Below are 25616 nucleotides of genomic sequence, written 5' to 3'. Positions count from 1 at the left end.
TATGAAATATGTCTCTTTATTCTGTGTTTGATACACACTGTGTGGCTTTTAATACATTTGAAATATTTTCTCAACACTCAAAAATTCCTTTGTACATATCTTTTGTGCATACATGGTAATAAAGTTCTGACAGGATGTACATGGAAACATTTATTCACCTCAGGTATTATTGCATTTTTTTTTAAGTTCAAAATTGTTCCTAAAAAGCAGAGGCTGGGTAGATAAATCATTTAAATGATCATTACACTTTGATACAGTGACTCAACAGTTACATTTATTTGTGCATGTATGTGTCACTGTAAATCTTAGCATGCATGTGTGCATTTTTGTACATTGACCCTTTCCTTGTCTGCACTTTAAAAAGTAAATAAAAAATAATAAAAAAAAGTTTGATTCTGTATCTGGTAATGCATAATAAAAATAGTCTTGTACTTAGCACTAAGCACTAAATATGTCCCATTCTATGTTACTGAAAATATTGGTGAAGGTTCCTTTGAAATTTAAAGGAATAGCTCACCAAAAATGAAAATTCCTTAATTATTTACTCACCCTCATGCCATCCCATATGTGTATGACTTTCTTTCTTCTGCAGAAAGTAAACAAAGATTTTTAGAATATTTCAACTCTGTAGGTCCATATAATGCAAGTGAATGGTGACCAAAACATTTAATCTAAAAAAGAACATAAAAGCAGCATAAAAGTAATCCATAAAACAGTGTTTTAATATGTCTTCTAATGTGATCTAATTAGTTTTGGATGAGAACAGACCAAAATATAACTCTTATTTCACTGTACATCTTAAAATCAGCAGTCTCCTTGGCAATCATGATTTGAAGCTCGATTACACTTCCTAGTGCTATCTAGAACTCTTCGCATACTCAGAGACTATTTAGCAGAGACGGGCCACTTCTGTTAAAATGAATGGGGGAAATTGGAATGCCCAACCAAAAGGCTCTAGTGCCCAATGATCAACAGATGTAGAAAGGTAGTCCCACCTTACAGGTAAAAGAGCCAATCACCTTGTAGATACAGACATTGCATGTCAATCATTTCGAGAACGTGCATGCGCATTAGCTATACAAGCCAGGAAAATTTTGTTTTTTTAGCATAATCTGAGGTAAAGAAGCATAATTTATGATACCAGTGTTGTCAGGTTTTACTGCTGATTTGAAATATGTCCTCTGATCATAATCTTGACCGACCGTTTTTGAGATTTCGGTGTTCCCCCATTCAAGTAGATAGGAGCTGCACTAGTATGACTGGAAATAGCCTCCCGGGAGCGTTCCAAAAATGGCTGACAGTGGACTGACATGCTAGAAAGACTTTGGTATACTTCAAGCACTAGGATGTGTAATCGAGCTTGAAATCATGATCGTGCTTTGAGACTGCAATGGCAAGATGTACAGTGAAAATGAGTTATATTTTGGTCTGCTCTCACCCATAACCGATTGGATCACTTCAGAAGACATTGATTAAACTAGTGGAATCTCATGGATTATTTTTATGCTACCTTTAAGTCCTTTATGGAGCTTCAAATTTCTGGCCACCATTCACTTGCATTGTGTGGACCAACAGAGCTGAGATATTCTGCAACATATCTTTGTATTCTTTGTGTTCAGCAGAAGAAAGTAAATCAAACACATCTGGGATGGCATGAGGGTGAGTAAATGATGAGAGAATTTTCATTTTTGGGTGAACTATCTCTTTAAAGGTAAAGTAAGCAATAAACATCGTGCTATTCTTTATTTCTAATTACTGTATTAGTTTGTTTGAAACAGCAAATTGATTTGAATTAGGAGTCCACTTTGGTCTTGGGTGCATAATATTATGAGACAAATCTTGAATGCTGCCTCTGCCAATATAAAAGTTTCATCACATAGCCTAATAATAATTATTTTGAGCCCCAGTGCATTTGAACGCCATGCAGGTATCCTTGAAGAAATCCTTATATTTGCATTAAAGTGAAGCTTATGAAGTCTTTACGTATTTCTGCTGTTATATTTAAGGTGACATGTTGCTTACATGCACTCTTGTAAAAACGTGTGGTTATGAAACGTGACGTTTGACGGGTGAAAGTTGAACAGACGAGAGAAAGAGAAACAGAGGAGGTGTCTCATCCTGACTGTTGTGAAAAGAAGGGTTGCCCGTTTTTCTAAGCGAACGGCGGCAAAAGCAACTTTAGAGATGAGTTTGAGTGATATTCTATTAGAGATCGACGGTGGAGACGATGAGAGAGTTGAAAAGCTTTTGCAGAAGTATAACAAAGAGGTAAAGGCCATTTCCTGCTGTTAGCTTACTAGCTATCCAATGTTGTTTTCAATGCTGTGATGTTGCAACGAGTGGCTCCATTATAATCAATAAAGCCGTCTAGTACGCGCGAGCAGTAGCGAATTTGCGGCCTGGTAACATGAACAAAACCTGTTTTTGTTTCTTAAAAGGATTAATGGCATCCGAGAAAATGTGTTTTGTTTCTGAGCTCTTTAAACGAGTGTCAGAGTATGAGGCATTCCTCTATTTGTCCTGTGGCAACAAACTAGCATTATCCTCCAGCTGTTAGCTATTTTCCAACAACACATCCAACGTGATTATTTTAATGAAATATGACTTGTTTCCCATCATGAATGAACAGTATGTGAACTAAAAGCCGGCTTTTATTGCAGCTAAATATAGTGGAGATGAACTGCTGTTTGGAATGTTAATAGTTACAAACGGTGTTAGCTGAAGAAGCTAAGCTCGTCACAGTTGTCAGAACAGGGTGCCAGAGCAGTCACTACTACAGACATTATTGTGTTGCCAGTTTATCAGTAAAATGCATTTTAGCTGTGTGTTCACTCAATTTAAATTTTTTATTTGTATTCTTAATTTTATGTTGGAGAAACAGCTTTTAGTCAAGTTAAATGGGACTTTTGAGAAGTCTTGGTTATACTGTTAAAGTGCATCTAAATGTTTGGTGGTAAAATATGAGGTAGCCTAATGAGATCAAATGTATGACAGTGCATTTAGTGCACAGTTGTACTCAGGTTTGGCTACTGGTGGTTTGAGACAGATCAAAGGATTAGAATCTGTTTCTTCTTAGACTGACATTGTCTGAACAGCTTTCGTTTACATTTCATTGCAGAACTGCCGCACATTTGCCTTCGACCACAAAGAAGAGGATGGGAGAATTGTGAGTATCAGAACTGAATTATTACATACAGTGTTGGGTAAATTGCCTCTGAAATGTAATCTGGTATGGATTACAATTACACAAAAATTGTAATCAGTAATGTAATCTTTTAGATGATACTGTTTAGGTAATCTAAGCTGATTCTTTTTGGATTACTTATAGCTTGTTTTAATGAAAATCTCATTTTAAGCATACTAAGTAACAGTTTACACTCCCTTACTTGTGCACATTAAACATTAATAAACATGAAATCAAATAACAATTTATTTTATGTTTTAGCAATTTTTACTAGTCCATTAATACCCAACACTGATGACATATTTTTGTGCTGTGGTATGTTTCTTGTTTTTACTCCACATTTAATTATATTTTTTAACCTCAGTGCTTTGTGTTCCCTTCCGCAGAAGTTGTGTCAGGGCTTGCTCACAGTACTTAGACGGCCTGTTCGGCCCCTTTGCCAAAGCACCTGCCTGGAGACCCTGCGCATCCTGTCCAGAGACAAGCGTGTTCTGGGACCTGTAGACACTCGAGAGGGCATCCTCACCCTGGCAGGGCTGGCCCGGATCCGTGCAACAGGGGGTGTCAGAGAGCCATTAGAGGAGGTGCAGTCAGCCGAAGAGGAGAAAGTTGTAGTGGAGGCCCTCAAGTGCCTGTGTAATGTTGTGTTCAACAGTGTGGCAGCACAGCAGGTGTGCGCAGATGTGCAACTTGCAGAGGGCCTGTGCGCCCGCTTATATTCGGTCAGCTCCGCCCATCATGAGGTGGGCTTGTTCTCCCTCCGGCTGATCTTTCTGCTCTCCGCCCTGCGGACAGATGTACGTGGCACACTGCGGAAGGAGGCAGGTGCGGTGAGGCTGCTTACAGGTTTGCTAGAACGCACCCTGGACGTGCGCTGGGTGGGGCCATATGAAGCCGCGCCTCCTGACCCACAGACCCCGCCCCTATCTCCAGAGAACAATGAGCATGCCATTGAAGCGCTTAAAGCTCTGTTCAACATCACTTTGTCTGATTCCAGTGAAGAGGTGAGAGTAATCAACAGTGTTCGTAGAACTGCAAAAAACATGTGTATGTTAGGATGTAAATCACAACATTTTCACAGTCCACTTAGTACATACTGAGCATAGGTACAGTAATTCACCAAATGAAAGCTTCACTATTATTATTTATTAAGAAGATGTAATTTTAGCAGCCCTTTTTCTTGGCTTTGGAAAGAATCGTGTTCTTGTATCTGCATAATTTCGAGGTCCATCGAAATGTTGTCTGTCTGTGGGCCCTTGTTGTAATTTGTTGTTTGAAATGTCTTTAAAATGTACTGTAAATTTGATGAAATGAGCAAAAAAAATCTTACACTTAAACTTGCACTGAAGGGACCCAAACCACATCTAGTGACCAGAATATCATAGAGCCTTTAGAGTGAGCTCTTATGGCTTGGGCCACTAAGCATCACCAGAACACCCTGGCAACCACCCGTAAAGCCCTACTTCAGCATGTGGTGGTGACTTTTGTAAGGGATAGCACCACTCACATGTTCCTGAAAAAATTTAAAAATCTAGTTAAAAATGCTAAAAGATTCTCCTCCCTCCCTTTCACTAAGTGGGCACCAAGTAGTCTTGGTAACGATGTTGTTGTGCATTCCAGTATTCTCTGCCATTTGAATGGTCATTGAAGTAAGCTTAAAGGGTTGGGTCACCCAAAAATGTAAATTCTCTCATCATTTACTCACCATCATGCCATCCCAGAGGTGTATGACTTTCTTTCTTCTGCTGAACACAAACAAAGATTTTTAGTAGAATATCTCAGCTCTGTAGGTCCATACAATGCAAGTGTAAAATTGTAGTGGTGACAAAATTTTGAAGCTCCAAAATCTCTAGACAACTCTGGTGGTTAAATCCATATCTTCTGAAGCGATATGATAGGTGGGGGTGAGAAACAGTTCAATATTTAAGTCCTTTTTTCTTCACTTTCACTTTCTCCTTCTGTTTTTGGTGATTCACATTCATTGTGCATATCACCCCCTACTGGGCAGGGAGAAGAATTTATGATAAATAATGACTTAAATATTGAATTGTTTCTCATCCACACCAATCATATCATGTCTGAACATGTAGGTTTAACCTCTGGAGTCATATTGATTACTTTTATGTTGCCTTTATGTGGATTTTAGAGCTTCAAAATGTTGACACCCATGCACTTGCATTGTGAAGCCCAACAGAGCTGAAATATTCTTCTAAAAATCTTAATTTGTGTTCTGCAGAAGAAAGAAAGTCATACACATCTGGGATGCCAGGACGGTGAGTAAATCATGAGAATTTTCATTTTTGGTTGAACTTCAAATCAAATCAAATCACTTTATTGTCACACAGCCATATACACAAGTGCAATGGTGTGTGAAATTCTTGGGTGCAGTTCCGATCAACATAGCAGTCGTGACAGTGATGAGACATATACCAATTTACAATAACATCAAATTAACACAACACAATTTAAACATCTGTTATACACATAATTACACTCAACTTAAAACATCAAATTAACACAACACAATTTAAGCATCTGTTATACACATAATTACACTCAACTTAAAACATCAAATTAACACAACACAATTTAAACATCTGTTATACATAATTACACTCAACTTAAAACATCAAATTAACACAACACAATTTAAACATCTGTTATACATAATTACACTCAACTTAAAACATCAAATTAACACAACACAATTTAAACATCTGTTATACACATAATTACACTCAACAATATACAAATAATAACATACACTGTACAGTATACAATATGCTGTTTTTTTATTTTAATTTTTTTTTTTTTTTTTTTTAACTATATAGATACACATTATTCAATAAAAATTAAAATATATATAAAAAGTATATATATATATATATATATATATATATATATATATATATATATATATATATATATATATATATATAGAATGTACAGTATTGTACTGTATTGACATTCAGGCTGTCGGTTGATAGTCAGTTGTTAAGAGAGACATAATATAATAACAGTAATATAATTTATGACAGTCCGGTGTGAGATAAAAGAGTAATAAAGTGCAGGGCTGATGTATTTTGATCGTGGGAGATCAAGAGTTCAGAAGTCTGATTGCTTGGGGGAAGAAGCTATCATGGAGTCGGCTGGTGTGGGTCCTGATGCTGCGATACCGCCTACCTGATGGTAGCAGTGAGAACAGCCCATGGCTCGGGTGGCTGGAGTCTCTGATGATCCTCCGAGCTTTTTTCACACACCGCCTTGTATATATTTCCTGGAGGGAGGGAAGCTCACCTCCGATGATGTGTTTGGCAGTTCGCACCACCCTTTGCAGTGCTTTGCGGTTGTGGGCGGTGCTATTGCCGTACCAGGCGGAGATACAGCCAGTCAGGATGCTCTCCACAGTGCAGGTGTAGAACCGTGTGAGGATGTGGCGGTTCATTCCAAACTTCCTCAGCCGTCTCAGGAAGAAGAGGCGCTGATGAGCCTTCTTCACAACGACTTCAGTGTGGACGGACCATGTGAGTTCCTCAGTGATGTGGACACCCAGGAACTTGAAGCTGCTGACTCTCTCCACTGGTGCTCCATTGATGGTGATGGGACTGTGTTCTCTGTCTTTTCTTCTGAAGTCCACCACAAGCTCCTTTGTCTTACTGACGTTGAGGGAGAGGTTGTGCTCCTGACACCAGTGTGTCAGAGTGTGCACCTCCTCTCTGTAGGCTGTTTCATCATTGTCAGTGATCAGACCTACCACCGTCGTGTCATCAGCAAACTTAATGATGGCATTGGAGCAATGTGTTGCCACACAGTCATGTGTGTACAGGGAATACAGTAGTGGGCTGAGAACACAGCCCTGCGGGGCTCCAGTGTTGAGGGTCAGTGATGAGGAGATGTTGCTGCCTATTCTAACCACCTGGCATCTGCTTGACAGGAAGTCCAGTATCCAGCTGCACAGCGAGCTGTTTAAGCCCAGAGCCCGGAGTTTCTCATCTAGCTTGGAGGGCACTATGGTGTTGAATGCTGAGCTGTAGTCTACAAACAACATTCTCACATAAGTGTTCCTTTTTTCCAGGTGGGAGAGAGCAGTGTGTATTGTAGATGCAATAGCATCATCAGTGGAGCGGTTGTTGCGGTAAGCAAACTGCAGCGGGTCAAGATTGAGTGGCAAGACAGAGCAGATGTAATCTCTGATTAGTCTCTCAAAGCATTTGCTGATGATGGGGGTCAGAGCAACAGGACGCCAGTCATTTAAACAAGTTATATTTGATTGTTTTGGAACAGGCACAATGGTGGATGTTTTAAAGCATGTGGGGACTACAGACAAAGAGAGGGAAAGGTTGAAAATGTCTGTAAAAACACCAGCCAGCTGGTTCGCGCACGCTCTGATGACGCGGCCCGGAATGCCGTCTGGACCCGCGGCTTTGCGGATATTCACCCGTCGGAAGGATCGGGTTACATCCGCTACAGAGACGGAGAGTGAACTAACCTCTGTAGCTTCGGCCGTGAGAGCTCTCTCCGCGAGGGCGGTGTTATTTCCCTCGAAACGAGCATAAAAAGTATTTAGCTCATCCGGTAGAGAGGCAGCGGTGTTCATGGCGGAGTTTTTATTCCCTTTAAAGTCCGTGATGATGTTAATTCCCTGCCACATGCTTCTAGAGTTGGTGGTGTTAAACTGTCCTTCAGTCTTGCTCCTGTACTGGCGTTTTGCTGTTTTGATAGTTTTTCGGAGGGCATAACTGGCTTGTTTATGCTCCTCCGCGTTCCCGGAATTAAAAGCGGAGGTCCGCACATTAAGTGCCGTGCGAACATTGCTATTGATCCACGGCTTCTGATTCGGATAGATTCGTACAGTTCTGGTTGGAATCACTTCCTCTACGCACGTTCTGATGAAACACATTACGCTATCAGCGTAAAGCTCGATGTCGTCATCAGAGGCGGACCGGAACATCTCTCAGTCCGTGTGATCAAAACAGTCCTGTAGCGTAGAGTCTGATTGGTCCGACCAGCACTGGATCGTTCTGAGGGTGGGTGCTTCCTGTTTCAATTTCTGCCTGTAAGCGGGCAGAAGCAGAATGGAAGAGTGGTCCGATTTGCCAAATGGTGGGCGGGGGAGGGATTTGTAGCCATCCCGGAACGGAGAGTAGCAATGGTCCAAAACCCGGTCCCCTCGTGTGTTGAAACTAATGTGCTGGTGATATTTTGGTGCGACTGATTTTAAACTGGCTTTATTAAAGTCCCCGGTCACAATGAACGCGGCCTCAGGGTGCGCGGTTTCCTGCTCACTTATACTCCCATACAGTTCCTTGAGTGCCCGGTCTGTGTCGGCTTGTGGCGGGATGTACACATCAGTGATAATGACCGCTGTGAACTCCCTCGGTAGCCAGAATGGTCGACACAGAAGCATAAGAAATTCCAGATCAGGAGAACAGAAAGACTTGATGGAATGTACGTTCCTCTGATCACACCAGGATTTGTTGATCATAAAACATACACCACCACCTCTAGTTTTACCTGAGAGGTCTTTCGCTCTGTCCGCTCGGAGCATGGAGAACCCCGCGGGTTCAATGGCTGAGTCTGGAATCTCCGCAGACATCCAAGTTTCTGTTAGGCAGATAATGCAGCAGTCCCTCGTCTCTCGTTGGAAAGAGATCCGCGCTTTCAGCTCGCAGAGCTTGTTATCCAGAGACTGAACATTTGCCAGTAGAATAGTGAGTAGCGGGGGTCGATTTGCGCGGCGTCTTACTCTGATGAGAACGCCGGCTCTGTTTCCCCTTTTCCTCCTGCGTTTCCGCGGCCGTGCTGCCCAGACAAAGGGCTCCGCTTGCGTGTTTGTAAACAGCGGGTCGGCATTGAGGAATGTGAAGTCCGGTTTTCGGTGTGAGATCGCTGAACCAATGTCCAAAAGTGTTTGTCTGTCGTAGACAATAAGGCAGACAACATCCAAGACAAAAAACATAAGAATTGTAAACAAAACAAACAAACCATTGCTATGTTGTGTCGGAGCTCGCAACGCAGCAGCCATACTCGGCGCCATCTCGAGTCCAACTTTCCATTTAAGTGGTCTTGGTTCCCTGGCCTTTCTTGGTTTCAGGATGGTCAGGATCACCTTGACTATAGATGCACTTTCATGTCTCAAGCTAGTAGTTCTCTCTGCCCATAAGTCACTCCATTGGTTCCAAGGGTTCAGGATGTTTGGACACTCCTACTATTGTTGTGATTAAGCATAAGTCTTTAATACTCATCTGATGTTTCCTTTATTTTGATAGGACAATGACCACCAGCTTCGACTCATTGTAGGCATAATGCGACATCTCCTGATGCTGAAGACACAGAGTGAAGATAAAACGGAGGAAGCTCACAGGTACTGCTACACTATAAAGCACAGAGTATACTTAGGTTTCGACGCAAATGCTTAGCATCTGCATACAGTCGAACAGTCAGCCTTTCAAAGTATTTCATTTGACTGTGCACTCATACACAGGCGGTTGTCGCATGCGTGCTATGAGATACTGGACTATTTCTCTTCAGGAGATTAAACTTATAAATTGGTCTTTACATTCCTTCAGACTTAAATTATACAAATGCGAGCATATCCTGGACCTCCTCACACACGTTCTTGACGTACACTGTTGTTGTTTATACCTTTGTCTCCTGTTGATCTTTCTGAAAGCAACTGTGAGTGTTCCCACCTTGTGGACTCGCTAATTAGTGCAGATAATTCCAGGCATATGCACTACCTGTTCAGAGTACGTGCAGATAGATAAATCGGACTGCATGCATTCAGTGCTCGAGCACTTGATCTAACCGAAGTATAATTTGGGCTTTAGGCTTTATAGAGGCAGCCGAATTTAGTTTGGAATATGTTTGTAGCAATTTATTTAGTCAATGTTCTGTAATGTTTAAAGCTAAGGTATGTATTTTCTGCCCCACAAGCATCACCAAAGAGAATTGTGAAAAATAATGAATAAATAATGTTTTCAAACAAGTTTCTCCAACACTCCCCAATCTTCCATTGGTCGGGCAAAAAATAGCAACCCCCCATTGTTTACTCTTTTTAAAAAAAAATGTTAAAATATATTTATTTACCTATGTCAAATGCAAGTTGGTTTTGAACCACACAATTGACATAGGTAAATAAATATATTAAATTTTTTTTTTAAATATATTTATTTACCTATGTCAATTGTATGGTTCAAAACCAACTTGCATATGCTTTAAGAAAGTGTATACTTTACTATGTGGTGTATATAGTGCAGCTCCTAAAGCATATTTAGACTCAATGAAAGAGTCAGAAAGCAACAGAAATGCAAGTGTGGTGAATGGCAGTGATGAGATGTCCCCTACAGGTGATTAATGACACCCCTTTGCCCTGTTGAGACTGCTCAACACATTCTGAAACTCCCTCCTGTTTATGTGGGCTTGACTCATTGTGTCCACAGTAGCGCATTCACCGGCCCTTTCACACTTCTGGAATGCTATCCTCACTCAATGCATTCTACAGCGCTCCGAAATGACTATATGCTCCCCCGGTCTTGCTTGAAATCCATTGATCACAGAGCTTCAATTTGTAGGGCTTTACTGGTTGTTTAGATCAGTGTTACTATCAGAAATAATTAATAATTATTTCTGCAGTTATTAATTAATATTTAAATTAATCAATTGAATCTAACTCATTAAAACCTCATATGGGGCTCCAGTAAATGTAGTGTGCTATGTTTAGGAGCAAGTTTGGTTATTAGCAATAATTAATAATTATCAAAGATAATTATTAATTATTAAAATCAATAGAACATTGATGAGAATCAATGTTAGCTTTTTAAAATCCTTTAAATCAACAATTATCAAAGATAATCGTTAATTGTTAACATCGATGAAACATTAATTAAAATTAACACTAGCTTATTGATCATTCAAATTCAATCATCAAAGATAATTATCAATTATCAAAAATCAATAGAATATTGATAAGGATTAACATTGACGGGGCACCACCCTGGAATTAGGGACTAATAACCAAATAGTAAAACAGTCTCAATATTAGATTGTTTTCTTAGGAAAATCGACATCCGAAGAATATCGATTTTCGGGAAAAAAACAATGAATGAAGGTTTGAATCCAAGCACTGACATCCCGTCAGCACGACACAGGCGTATGCAAAACAAACCAAAACACTTCTCTTTGTAATATAAACAAAGTTTATTTATGCAGTAATATCAATTAATAATTAATACAATGCAGTCAATAAACTTCTGACTTATAACTACAAACTAAACAGTGATATGATTAGATATGGAATAAAATAATTCTATAACACATAAGGTGTGTGTGTGTCAGTGTGGTTAGTGAGAGAGAGAGAGAGAGAGAGAAGTGACAGCCCTAAAGCTGATTTCGCGATCGTGGGAGAGAAAGCAGCTGTTTAGTTCATCGCTCAGAGACGCGGTGGATGGCTTGTAAACAGTCCCGCGTTATTTGACTCTTTAATGGATGAACTCAGTTGCTGTCTCACCCGCGATGGCGAAATTGCACAACAATCCAATTTGGTTGGACCACAATACAGCAAAACAAAATCGTGATAATTAATACCCTGAGTATTAATAATGAGCGGACATGGCGATCTGTAAACTGTACAAGCAAAAACCTTGAAACACAAGAATAACACACTATAATATTCTATCTCTGCCCAGATGTAAACCTCTTACTTGAATCGCATGAGGACACAGGTAGAATGTGTTTTCCTCCATCCTTTAACTCTGACCCGGTTCCTTGAGGCTCGGGTGATGATGGAAGGTCGTTTCCTCGCTCTGTCAGGGGGCGGTATGGCTGTTGATTATTGGCGGGTTGGCGGAGAACTCAGAAATGTCGACTTGATTGAAGATGGAAGAGAAATCTTTAATCTCTTCACTTCTGTAGGCAAACGGATGAAGATGCGAATTGCTCGGCGGTCTCCTTCGGATCTGTTAGAGTGTTTGGTTGAACACAGAGTAATCTCAACTCGTCCAGCGAGATGGAGATTATATGGCTACAGTTTCAAGTCGGACATTACTTCCTTGTGCCACGAGGTTGCACCTGAGAGCAGCAAAAAAGAGCTACGTCTGTATTCGGTGAACAAAGTCGCTGGAAGTAAATTCTGGAAGCATTTCAGAGGTATTTCAACTCCTGATGATGTCATGTTTGAGGGACGTTCTGTTGTGTGCCTCATCCAATAGGAGTTGAGAGTTCGATCCTTTAGTGAGCAAGGCTTCATGGATTTGTAGTCTGTTTTGGACTCCCTTTGTTTGATTTTGGCGCGATTTTTATCAGGAAGATTTACGACTGGTGTGTGGGGGCTGAGTTAGGTTTTACGACTGTTAGGCCTGCCTTTGTCTTCTATCTGAATACATGAGGCCCAACAAATTTACACACTGAAGGCATCACATTTTTGCCAAAATGGCCTGATACCTGAAAGAATCCATGGCGTCAGTCACATAGTTGGATAGCCATTTCCTGCAGCCGCAAAACAACCCCATAATAGGACTGACCCACCTCCATGCTTGACTGTGGGGATGGTGTCGTTCTTGTCATCACCTTGTCTTTCTTACTTCAGACATACTGCTGACCCATGGGTCTAAAACTCATTTTCAGTTTAGTGTCATATGTCCATAAAACCTTCTTCCAGGACTCCACAGGTCTTTCCAAATTCCTTCTTGAATATTCAAGTCAACATTTCCCTTGGTGAAGTTTTGCTTTCTTCCACACCCCAAGAATGTTGCTGTTGTACAATATTTACAAAATGTATGAATGGTGCTGCCAACTTTGTCTATTGGAAATTGAAGTGCCTTGGAAATATACTTTTAGCCATGACCTTTCTTGTGTAATGAAATAATCTCCTCTATTAGTTTTTGAGACGGCTTATTTTTAATTGCATTTTTTGCATAGAAATACATTTTTGCTTATGACACTAAACTCAAATTGTAAAACTTAAGTGCCATTGTATAGTGATGGCTTAATTTTGTTTGAAAACATTTACTTGTGTAGCCTTAAATATTTAAGGAACAGCTACATGTAGTAAGGGTTGAATAATTATGACATGGCTATATAAAAAAAAAAATCCTGCTATTTAGAAATATTAGGTTATATATTCACACTATGACTTTGAATGTGTCACTCAACTGATATTGATGTAATGTTTAAAAATTCTGGGTCATTAGAAAAGCTTACCTTTGTAAATCCTTACTGTCTTTGGGGTGTTGAATAATTGTGATTGCAAATGTATGTGTGTGTGTGTATGTATATATATATATATATATATTGGCGCCCAAACGTTTGGAATAACGTACAGATTTGACTGTTTCGGAAGGAAATTGGTACTTGAATTCACCAAAGTGGCATTCAACTGATCACAAAGTATAGTCGGGACATTACTGATGTAAAAAACAGCACCATCACTATTTGAAAAAGTTATTTTTGATCAAATCTAGACAGACCCCATTTCCAGCAGCCATCACTCCAACATCTTATCCTTGAGTAATCATGCTAAATTGCCAATTTGGTACTAGAAAATCACTTGTCATTATATCAAACACAGTCGAAAGCTATTTGGTTTGTTAAATGAAGCTTAACATTGTCTTTGTGTTTGTTTTTGAGTCACCACAGTATGCAATAGACTGGCATGTCTTAAGGTCAATATTAGGTCAAAAATGTCAAAAAAGAAACATCTTTCTCTAGAAACTCATCAGTCAATCATTGTTTTGTGGAAAGAAGGCTACACAATGCTTGAAATTGCCAAAAAACTGAAGATTTCATACAAAGGTGTACACTACAGTCTTCAAAGACAAAGGACAACTGGATCTAACAAGGACAGAAAGAGATGTGGAAGGCCAGATGTACAACTAAACAAGAGGATAAGTACATCAGAGACTCTAGTTTGAGAAATAGACGCCTCACATGTCCTCAGCTGACAGCTTCATTGAATTCTACCCACTCAACACCAGTTTCATGTACAACAGTAAAGAGAAGACTCAGGGGTGCAGGCCTTATGGGAAGAATTGCAAAGAAAAAGCCACTTTAGAAACAGAAAAACAAAAAGAAAAGGTTAGAGTGGGCAAAGAAACAGAGACATTGGACAACAGATAATTGGAAGAGAGTGTTACAGATCTTAACTCCACTGAGCTTTTGTGGGATCAGCTAGACTGTAAGGTGCATGAGAAGTGCCCGACAAGACAGCCACATCTGTGACAAGTGCTACAGGAAGTGTGGGGTGAAATGTCACCTGAGTATCTGGACAAACTGACAGCTGGAATGCCAAGGATCTGCGAAGCTGTCATTGCTGCACATGGAGGATTTTTTTGATGAGAACTCTTTGAAGTAGTTTAAGTAAAAAAAAAAAAAAAAAAAAAATTCTAATTGTAATAGTACATTTTCACGTTATTAATGTCCTGACTATACATTGTGATCAGTTGAATGCCACTTTGATGAATAAAAGTACCAATTTCTTTCCATAAGAGCAAAATCTGTACAATATTCCAAACTTTTGGGCTGTGTGTGTGTGTGTGTGTGTGTGTGTGTGTGTGTAATTATATATGTGTGTGTGTGTGTGTGTGTGTGTGTATATATATATATATATATATATATATATATATATATATATATATATATATATATATATACACACACACACACACACACACATATATACACACAGGTATATCCCAAAGCCTTGTCTGCTTACTTGACCAATCACACCTATTGAAGCTCCGCTATAGGCTGCATGTTTTGTCATTTTTGTGCTAAAGATTTATCATTTCTCATCTCTTCCAGTCATGCCATAAACCTCCTGAGTATCCTCCCAGTACAGTGCCTGGATGTTCTGATAGATGTCCCTGTTCAAGGTGGGCTGGAAAAGTATGGTGGGAAAAACATGGACGTGGTGCAGTTGCTGCTAGATTTTATGGAGAAGAGGATAGACAAGGTATTACAGTTCAGATGAACGCTTACGAACTTCCTCAACGTTTTCCCTGTTGCATCCACTCATGCGTTTTTATTCACACAGGGTTCCAACTACAAAGAAGGGTTGACACCAGTGCTGAGCCTGATGACGGAGAGCTCTAGATACCACCGGGAAATCCGCAGATACCTCAAGGCCCAGGTGCAGGGTTGAGTCCATGCTTGGTGTAATTCACTGCTCTCTAAACTAAGATCAGGGTTCCCACAGTCATAGAAAAATATTTTATTGGCTAGATATTGTTCTTTTTGAGTGCAATCACTATTAAATTATTTAAAAAAATACTTGTCTAGTAATTACGAGCGACTGGAAAGGTCATGCAAAATCATGGAAATTCATTGATCAAAAGGTATGGGAAACCTGTAAAATCTAATGCAGGGATTTAGATTCTTTGTAAATGTTTTATTTATTCAACTGAGGCACACCTTTTAGTGCTGATTGAATGTGTATTCTTTGTTTGCTAATACGCAGGTGTTGCCTCCCCTGAAGGATGTAAAGGAGAGGCCAGAAATCGGTTGTACGGTTCGTAACAAACTGGTGCGAATCATGACTCATATAGATTTGGGAGTGAAACAGGGAGCTGCAGAATTTCTTTTTGTCCTCTGCAAAGAGAGCGGTGGGTGTTCTTCTCTTAATCTTAGTATTTCTGCAGTATATATTATGTATACTGTGTACAGTCTACACATTTTTGGTATGCTTAGAGTACCCAGATGACCCACTACATTTGCCAAAATGAGCAGTATGTAGCAGAGCACACTGCACAGAACACTGTATTCCTCAATGCAATACACCTGACCTGCCAATTCCAGTGTGATGATTTAACCAAAAGTAATTAACGCCACAACTTTTAAGCCTTTTAGCGTGGAATAATGCCCACTGTTTTACTACTACTTTTAAACAAAACTCCATACAGTGAGTGTATACTGTGTAGTGTTCAGTAAGTAGTGAGCTAGAATGGAAAGGGATAGCTTTGAAGAGAGTTGTGACTTTACACGGTTTAGAGTTAACAAAATGCAGGAATTAATCTTGAATGAGCTATGATATTGAGCCTGAATATGCTATATGATTAAATTAGAATGTTTTTTTTTTTTTTTTACATGTCTAATTTTGATGCGCATAATTTTGTTCTTTTTTATGTGGTGCAGTGGACAATCTGTTGAAATACACTGGCTATGGAAATGCCGCGGGGCTGTTGATGGCGCGAGGTTTACTGGCCGGAGGCAGAGGTGAGACACAGTACTCTTCTGATGAAGACTCTGACACTGAGGAGTATAAGTCAGTCAAACCATTGTAAGTGTATAACTGCTGTTATTATTTTCTTATTATTAATAAAGAAAATACTTTTTTTTTTTTTTTATATCTTGTATTATTCATCTTTTCTTTATGTATTCATAGATGACAAGTCATAGTCTTAAGTGTTTTTGCTCTTGTGTTTTGCAGCATTAACCCCATCACAGGTCACATAGAGCACCCAATGCCAAACCCCATGGAGGAGATGACAGAGGAGCAGAAGGAATATGAAGCCCAGAAACTTGTCAATATGATTGATGAATTATCTAGGTGGGTGTTTATTCAGTCCCTCCCAAGATTTTGTGCTCTTGCGATCGCAAGAATAAATGCAAATTCAACCACTCTCCATGTTATTTTCAGTAGCTTGCTATTTTATATGATTTTCGAACTGCACAGCCACTGTTCTATCATCTCAACATAGGGTTGCCAACTGTCCCATATTAGCCAGGACGTCCCGTATTTTGGCTGAAATGACGATGTCTCATTACGGGCTGCCTAGTGTCCCATATTGTAGAGCCTAGACACTCGAGGGGAATCCTATCAAAATATTTGTCTAAGCATTCACAGGTCTACAGATGGTGCAAATACATCACAGCTAGCATGTAATCTTCACAAGCTCTTCAAGAGCTGCTCTGAGTGCGGTGTGCAGTGCAGGTCAATGACGGTCAGAGTTGAAGTGCTCGTAATGCACCGTTGCTCCGAAAATTAGACACACAAACGTGTTGTGCTAATTTATGGCAATGTCTTATATATTTGCTTAAAATTAGTAAAATGTTATTACAATTTAAAGTGCTCAATAATTGCAGTTATCTCAAATAATCACAGTTGGATCACATGATCGCTATCAGGCGATGTAATCACAACAGGCCTAATTATTAATATATCTGTGTTTTTAGTTTACAGTTTTAGGTTGGTCTACTTTTTAAACCATACCAAAGTTTACATGCATTGTCTGAGGCAGAAAATGTTAATATATAAAAAAATGAAGAATTCAATGAATTTCATTGAATTCATATTAGCCATATCATGGGTTTCCCCTTTTAAATGTCTGGTGTTTTTATGTGCATTTATAATTTTTATACTTTTTTCTATTATGCACTAAAATATTTATAGTTAATTGCACTTACAGTTGAAGTCAGAAGTTTACATACACCTTAGCCAAATACATTTAAGGTCAGTTTTTCACAATTCATGACATTTAATCGTAGAAAGCATTCCCTGTCTTAGGTCAGTTAGGATCACTGCTTTATTTTAAGAATGTGAAATGTCAGAATAATAGAGAGAATGATTTATTCCAGCTTTTATTTCTTTCATCACATTCCTAGCGGGCCAAAAGTTTACATACACTTTGTTAGTATTTGGTTGCATCGGCTTTAAATTGTTTAAATTGGGTCAAATATTTTGGGTAGCCTTCCACAAGCTTCTCACAATAAGTTGCTGTAATTTTGACCCATTTGCGACCGAGCTTTAATTTGCTGGCTGATGTCTTGAGATGTTGCTTCAATATAAGCCACATTATTTTCCTTCCTTATGATGCCATCTATTTTTTTTTTTTAAGTGCACCTGTCCCTTCTGCAACAAAGCACCCCCACAACATGATGCTGCCACCCCCATGGTTCACGGTTGGGATGGTGTTCTTCGGCTTGCAAGCCTCACCCTTTTTCCTCCAGACATAACGGTGGTCATTATGACCAAACAGTTCAATTTTTGTTTCATCAGACCAGAGGATATTTCTTCAAAAAGTAAGATCTTTGTCCCCATATGCACTTGCAAGCTATAGTCTGGCTTTTTTATGGGGGATTTGGAGCAGTGGCTTCCTTGCTGAGCAAGGATATATATAGGACTCGTTTTACTGTGGATATAGATACTTGTCTACCTGTTTCCTCCAGCATCTTCACAAGGCCATTTGCTGTTGTTCTGGGAATGATTTGCACTTTTCACACCAAACTACGTTCATCTCTAGGAGACAGAATGTGTCTCCTTCCTGAGCGGTATGATGGTTGCGTGGTCCCATGGTGTTAACACTTGCGTACTATTGTTTGTACAGATGAATGTGGTACCTTCAGGCATTTGGAAATTGCTCCCAAGGATGAACCAGACTTGTGGAGGTCCACAATTCTTTTTCTGAGGTCTTGGCTGATTTCTTTTGATTTTCCCATGATGTGAGGCACTGAGTTTGAAGGTAGGCCTTAAAATACATCCACAGTTATACCTCCAATTCAGTACACCTCCTATCAGAAGCTAATTGTCTAAAGGCTTGACATCATTTTCTGGAATTTTCCAAGTTGCTTAAAGGTACAGTTAACTTAGTGTATGTAAACTTCTGACCCGCTGGAATTGTGATTATAGTTAATTAAAAGTGAAACAATCTGTCTGTAAACAATTGTTGAAAAATTACTTGTGTCATGCACAAAGTAGATGTCTTAAACGACTTGCCAAAATTATAGTTTGCTAATATGAAATCTGTGGAGTGGTTAAAAAATTAGTTTTAATGACTTCAAGTATACTATGATGTTTTGTGACTTTTCTCTGCAAAACAACACAAAAACGCAACAAATGGCCACAGCAAATTCAGTCATTTTGGCCTGCAATAATCAAGAAAAAGTGCCACGAAATCCTGGTGGGACTGTTTATGTCTTGTTTTATCAATTAAGCAATACAAATGTGTTCATTTTAAATGCTGAGAAAATGTGGAAATAGGATCATTTATTTTTTCACATTTGGTACCAAATTGTATTATTCTTCAGACAATCCAGTTGTATTTGGAAAATTTTGTACCTTTTGGTTACTGTTACTCACTCATGTAGTTGTACATAAAATAGATCTCGGGATGTGTTTCAGCTCAACTGTATAAACAGCACTGCTTTGGTCTCATCAACACAAACTTAATGGCAGGTTGAGAACCCTGTATTTGCTAAAGGCAGGACTTATACATGCACCACGAGGGAGATGTATTTCTGGGGTTAAAGTTGGTGTGCAGGCAGGATAGGATGTTGGATTTAGTGTCATGACTACATCATAACTGATTAACATTTAACATAAAATCCAAATAGGAAATTGAAAGAAATCTAAATGTTCAAGCTTAAGGTTTTTTTGTGTGTTTTTGCTGGTGCAGCTGCATTGCGCATTTAATACCATACTGTGTTACAGATGACAAGGATATGGCCAATGGAATTCCCTTGTTTTTCCTTATACAACCATAGTAAAATATTTATTTTTACATATTCGCAATTGCATGTCTAAATAGTTTTTATTCATCCTCTTATACATCCAAATTAGTATTTCTCACTAATTTCTCACAAATATCACTATCAATTGCTTTTTCTGTTTTTCATCATCTTGTATGAACCTGCGCACAATGCCATCACAGACAGTATCTGCTGCAGGCATTGCGGGGTTTTTTTCTCGTCACACTCCTTGGAGGTTCAACTTGTGCAGGGCTGCGTTCATGTTGACCTTTTCCCTAAACATCTGCCAGCGAGACACCGGTGAGAGGTGTTGCTCTGATCACGCACCTTACCAACCGCTTCATTAAAGCAAGAATCTTCAAACGTCATTGTCTGCCTCATTTACAGCTGGCCTTCCGCATTCAACAGGAGTCAATACACAACGACCAGCCACCACAGGCCCGCTGCTTTAATTACCAGCTAATTGCGGCACATGGTGGGATCGTGGGCTCGGGCTCTTTTGTACGGAGGTTTTTTAAAACATATACTCTTTCATACACTGCTTATTTTTTCAGCCAGACATCATCCTCCAACATGAAGTGATTTGAGACACAGGCTCAATTAGGGCTGTGTGTGTGTGTGTGTGTGTCTTGTGTATGTATGTTAACTGGTGTGATGTTAAATAAGTTTGCAAACACAAGAGGACTGACCATTGTCCATCCATAGGGAGACATAATGAGCAGCGTGTGCCCGAGAGAGGCAGATTCCTGTCTTTAGAATGGATCCTCGTTCCCTGTCTCTTCCCTCTATTCTTTTTACCAGGATGAAGGAGGTGTTGTGAGGAAAGGGAGGAGGGCAGAGGGACTGTCACTGCTGCTTCCTTCTATGGCTGCTAGGGAAACGCAACATGTCCACGGAGGAATGTCCCTTGACTTGCTGTCCAATTAGTACTGACTCTCCCACCCCACCAATATCCACACACAGACCCCTAAATAAAAACACACACATTACTTGTTGTGTTGCTTACACTGTGTAACTTTTTTTTATTTTTTGGTTTCTGGGTAGTAAGTGTTATTTCCTAATTGCTTATGCCTCAAAAGTATAGAAAATGGCTATTATTCCCCACAAACTTTGCTTTTGTGACCAGGAGAGTGATATATTGAAATGTACCTATTTCCAATGAGAAAACGGCGAATCTGTGTCTTTTCGTTCACATAAAGTCAGAAAAACAACAACATATGAACCCTAATTAACATGTATTTATAGTAAAGTAATACAAAAATGACTACAAAAGATTTAGAAGGGAGTAGTTTTTCGAGATTTACGATTATACTGTAAATCACTTTCACGAATCAGCCCCCAAATGTAGTCTCCCATCATGTTCTCGTTATACTGTCCTTTGTAGCGGCATTCAAAGTCCAGTATATCCTGATGGAAGTGCTCACCTTGCTTCTCCGAGTATGCTTCCATGTTCTCCTTGAATTTATCAAGATGAGCATCAAGGATATGGACTTCAGAGGTGGAGCTGAGGAGAGAAACCCATAATACCCCAACCAAAAAGACCTCAACGACTTGATTAGAGATCTTGGTCTCACCAAGTCCAGTGCCGAGCTTTTGACGTCTAAGCTCAAGCAGTGGAACTTGTTGGATGAAAGTGTGCAAGTCACAGATCAGAGGAAGCGTCACCAACCTTTTTCCAGGTTCTTCAACCGTCAAGATGGGCTCTGCTTCTGCCACAATGTGACCAGTCTGTTCGAGGCAATCGGAATCGCCTGTAACCAGAATGAGTGGCGCCTCTTCATTGACAGCTCATCCAGGAGCCTCAAAGCTGTGCTGCTCCATAATGGTAACAAGTACCCGTCTCTTCCCCTGGCTCACTCAGTGCACCTCAAAGAGGATTACAACAGCATCAAGACCTTGCTGGATGCCTTGAAGTATGATGAATACGGCTGGGAGGTCATGGGAGACTTCAAAATGGTGGCATTCCTGATGGGTCTCCAAGGCGGTTTTACCAAGTTTCCCTGCTATCTTTGCCTTTGGGACAGCAGGGACACCAAGGTGCACTACCACAGGCGGGACTGGCCACAGCAGACCGAGTTCTCTGTGGGGACGAACAGCGTCAAGTGGGAGCCACTGGTGGACCCCCAGAAGGTGCTGATGCCACCACTGCACATCAAATTGGGCCTTATGAAACAATTTGTCAGAGCTCTAGATAAGAAGTCGGCAGCCTTCCAAGTACCTTCAAGACTTTTTTTCTAAGCTGTCTGAGGCAAAGATCAAAGCCGGTGTCTTCGTCGGACCAGAGATAAAGATGATCCTGGAGTGCAGTGAATTCCCCAAGAAGCTCGCTAGTAAGGAGAAAGCAGCTTGGAACAGCTTTGTTGCAATGGTTCAGGGCTTCCTGGGCAATCACAAGGCCGAAAACTATGTGGAGCTGTTTCAGACTTTGGTGAAGAACTACGGCACAATGGGCTGTAGGATGTCCCTCAGAGTCCTTATCCTTAATGCTCATCTTGACAAATTCAAGGAGAACATGGGAGCATACTTGGAGGAGCAAAGCGAGCGCTTCCATCAGGATATACTGGACTTTGAACGCCGCTACCAAGGACAGTATAACGAGAACATAATGGGAGACTACATTAGGGGGCTGATTCGTGAAAGTGATTTACAGTATAATTGTAAATCTCGAAAAACTACTCCCTTCTAAATCTTTTGTAGTCATTTTTGTATTACTTTAGTATAAATACATTTTCATTTGGATTCATATGTTGTTGTTTTTTTTCTGAATTTCAAAGTATCACTGTCCTGGTTACAAAAGCAAAGTTTGTGGGGAATAATAGCCATTTTCTATACTTTTGAGGCATAAGCAATTAGGAAATAACACTTACTACCCAGGAACAAAAATTGTGTTACATAGTGTTATCTATGCAGCTGATGTAGTTGATTAGTTGAGGATTGTTGTTGAACTTAATTGTTTGTGTGTGTGTCTTTGAGGGGTGTGGAGGAAATGTCTGTTTCCATTTGTCAAGCAACTTAATATCTTGTTTACTCTGATATGCGTCATTATAACGTGCTTCTGACATCAAGAAGTTCTTCTGCAGCCAACAGTGAGGTACAGCCTTACAAATCAGGGTTATTAAAATTTGAAAAGTACAGCCCAAAAGTCCCCTTTTTATTCTGTGGTTTTTGCGTATTCTGTTAAATCTCCCAAGAGACTTTCCTCCCATTGTTCGCATCGAGATGTGAAAAAAAAAAAAAAAAAAAAAAAAACTTTTGATACACGTTTTTGTACCATTTACTGCAAAGTTTTGACTAACCTGGAATTACAAGTTTATCTGTGTCTGAATGACATAAATGAATGCAAGTTAGCTTTCCACCAGCTTTGATTGGATAATGCTCTTATAAATCATCTTTGACCGTGCTTTGATTGGATAATATGAATCATCTCAGGGCGCGCTGGTGACACACAGTGCAGATATAATTGGATTAGTGTGGATGAGCTGCAGAGGCTTTGAAGAGATTAGAATGAGCACTGATCCTGTAATTAAACTGGGGGGATTGGGGGTGGGGGGACTCTCTGGGATTGGGGAGCGTGTTTGAAGGGGTGTCTTTAGGGTTGTGATTCCAAGGGCTTTTATGTGGCCAGATGTAAAGGCAAAGAAAGATGTTCTACACATCAACAGGCCTCTTTAGAGGACAGAACTGCATGTAGATACAATGGTTTGTACAAAGGTTTTTTTTTCCTTTCAAAGAGCAGTTGGATTTTGGTGACAAATTAGTGGCCTGAAAAACTAAGTTGACAAGACGTGCGCACATTAAATCTGCAGGATAAATGACAGCCTCTGAAATCTGGAGTTCATTATTATTTTCAAATATTCTCTTTGTAGACCAAGTTTAAGCCTCCACAGTCTTGATTGTTTAATCAACAACCTCAGAATTCTGTTACAGTTAATACAGTCAAACTCTGCAATCTAATTACTGAAATAGAAACACTTAGGGGCCGTTTACACTGAACACACTTTTGGGTTTTCAGTTGTTGTTCAATGTAAACATGCTAGGCAGACCTCTTTGACCATTGCGTCGTATCTTATTATTATTATTTTTTTTTTTTTCCAGAGCCTTGTACAGGAGTGGCATGTTTTTAAGACGTCATTTTTAATGAATTACAACTTTTAAAAGCACACCTTGAGACACCTGCATTCTGTTCCAATTGTTGTGCTGCATCTAGCTGCTGCTGCTTTTTGTTTCCTTTTTTTTTTATTAACTCACATGTTTAGTCTGAACAGCCCCTTAAACTGCAGAATCAGCATTGTTGTTTTAAACGTAATAGTTAAGTCTCCTTAGAAGTGTACAAGTGTTCTATACTACAGCCTGCCAGTTGCAGGAATCACAATTTGATCTACTTTCATGTGTACTTTCCATTATTTAGGCACAAAGAAATTCTATACATTGAGAAATTATGAAATAGAAGACTCTAGAATAGTTTTTCAAAGTTGGTGGCTATTCCTCCCTGTCCTCTTTGCATGTGACATGTACATTCAAAGTACTTGTATGTGCACAAAGTGCTGCAGCATTGGTCACAGAAGGAAATGACTTGCACTAAAACTAATTTTGACTGGTCTCAACTAGCAAATGTCTGAGTTCTGTTCTACTATCTCAACAGGAAAGAACTGATCAGGCCAATGGGAGTGAGGAGGGATGGCACACTAGCGCCCCTTGGGGAGACTATCCATGGGTGCAGTCCACCACCCAGCAGCGACTCGGACTCAGACTAGCAGGAGCTCTACACTGAAACCCTTCTGGCCAAGCTGATGGAAGGCAACACGAACTGTCGCAGTCTTACATGCAGACTATCCCATGCATTGGGGATGGATTATATTTAACTGCATTTATTCCTTTGTTGCACAAGTATATGTTTTTCTAATCGGGACTTTAGAGAAAAAGGAATTTTGTTCCTGATTTAATATTAAAGAAAGCTGATTGTAAAGAGATCTTGATGTTATAAGACATCCAGATGAGCAAATGTATCGGTTTAGCTAGATTAACTTTTATTCAACAAAATGTGGCTCAGAGGACGCACATGTGTAACTGTTGCTGCTTCACAGGTATACCTAAGAAACCTGTTTCCAAATACATGTATTTAGAAATGTTGTATACCAAGACAAGCCATAAAATCATTCAAATTGAAACATTTAGTCTTTATAAACATTTTGCATACAGTAATGTCCAGAAAAACCTGTCAGCACTTTTACTCAACGGGTGATGCCTGGAGTTAAATATATATATATATATATTCCTCTGGCCTTTGTTTTATATTATTTTAGCTACCTAAATTTCTATAACCTTTTGTTTCAAGCTGTTTTGGGTGTAATTAGTATGCAGTATGAATAGTTTTTTCCCTTTTTTTTCTAAGGAATCTTCACAATTTTCTACACAAGACAGCATGTATAATAATGAATATAATTCTGTTTTTCTAAAAAATTGTTAGCTGTGCTTGATTTTATAGGCTTTGCAGATGCAAATAATGGAATACCTTTTTTGAAGAGCTCAAAACACGACTCATGTAATCACTGTAATGTCAACAGAATAAGGGGGCTTTATAAATCTTTGCTTATAGTCTTTACTTTACACTGAGTTTAGGTTCTCTTGATTTCTTTTGTCCTGCAGACAATCATTTGCAATAAAACAAAAAACTACATGAACTGTAAATTTGTATTTTTGTGTGCGAAAGTTTTAAAGTAATATTCTGGGTTCAATACAAGTTAAGCTCAATTGACATCATTTGTGGTAAAATATTGATTACTACAAAAATAATTTTGACTTCCCCCTCCTTTATAAAAAGCAAAAATCTGGATTACAGTGAGGCATGGAAGTGAATGGGGGCCAATTTTTGAATGTTAAAATAATATTTTTTTCCCCCCAAAAGGGTAGCCTCAAGACACGATATGTGTGTAAACATGATTTTAGTGTGATAAAATCACTTAATCTTTTC

The 25616-nt window shown here is 39.5% G+C and overlaps 1 protein-coding gene across 4 annotated transcripts; it reads left to right on the top strand.

Annotated features, from left to right (window-relative positions):
- Window positions 1–2064: 2064 nt before the first annotated feature.
- Window positions 2065–25322, top strand: LOC127417375 (synembryn-B-like). 4 transcript variants are annotated; one of them, XR_007893267.1, is made up of 12 exons: window positions 2065–2268; window positions 3119–3166; window positions 3571–4188; window positions 9454–9548; window positions 14984–15134; window positions 15216–15311; window positions 15639–15783; window positions 16313–16457; window positions 16608–16727; window positions 18016–18199; window positions 18505–18639; window positions 24288–25322. XR_007893267.1 is itself a non-coding variant. In XM_051657375.1 (10 exons), the coding sequence occupies exons 1-10, from the start codon at window positions 2185–2187 to the stop codon at window positions 24397–24399; spliced, it is 1614 nt and encodes a 537-aa protein (XP_051513335.1). In that variant the 5' UTR covers window positions 2066–2184; the 3' UTR covers window positions 24400–25322. The 4 variants fall into 4 exon arrangements, 1 of the variants encoding a protein (XP_051513335.1); XR_007893269.1 differs by lacking the exon at window positions 18016–18199; XR_007893268.1 differs by lacking the exon at window positions 18505–18639 and having other exon boundaries at window positions 24288–24424.
- Window positions 25323–25616: the final 294 nt, after the last annotated feature.

This window comes from Myxocyprinus asiaticus, chromosome 26 (genome assembly GCF_019703515.2).
Source record: "Myxocyprinus asiaticus isolate MX2 ecotype Aquarium Trade chromosome 26, UBuf_Myxa_2, whole genome shotgun sequence".
NCBI classification, from domain to species: domain Eukaryota; kingdom Metazoa; phylum Chordata; class Actinopteri; order Cypriniformes; family Catostomidae; genus Myxocyprinus; species Myxocyprinus asiaticus.
The sequence above is the reverse complement of the archived record's forward strand: the minus strand, read 5'-3'. Positions and strand labels throughout refer to the sequence as shown.

Coding starts and splice junctions, on each gene's coding strand:
- LOC127417375 (XM_051657375.1), top strand. CDS start 2,185: ATGAGTTTGAGTGATATTCTATTAGAGATCGACGGTGGAGACGATGAG. Junction 15,312..15,638: donor GCAGATACCTCAAGGCCCAG/GTGCAGGGTTGA, acceptor GCTAATACGCAG/GTGTTGCCTCCCCTGAAGGA. Junction 15,784..16,312: donor TGTCCTCTGCAAAGAGAGCG/GTGGGTGTTCTT, acceptor TATGTGGTGCAG/TGGACAATCTGTTGAAATAC.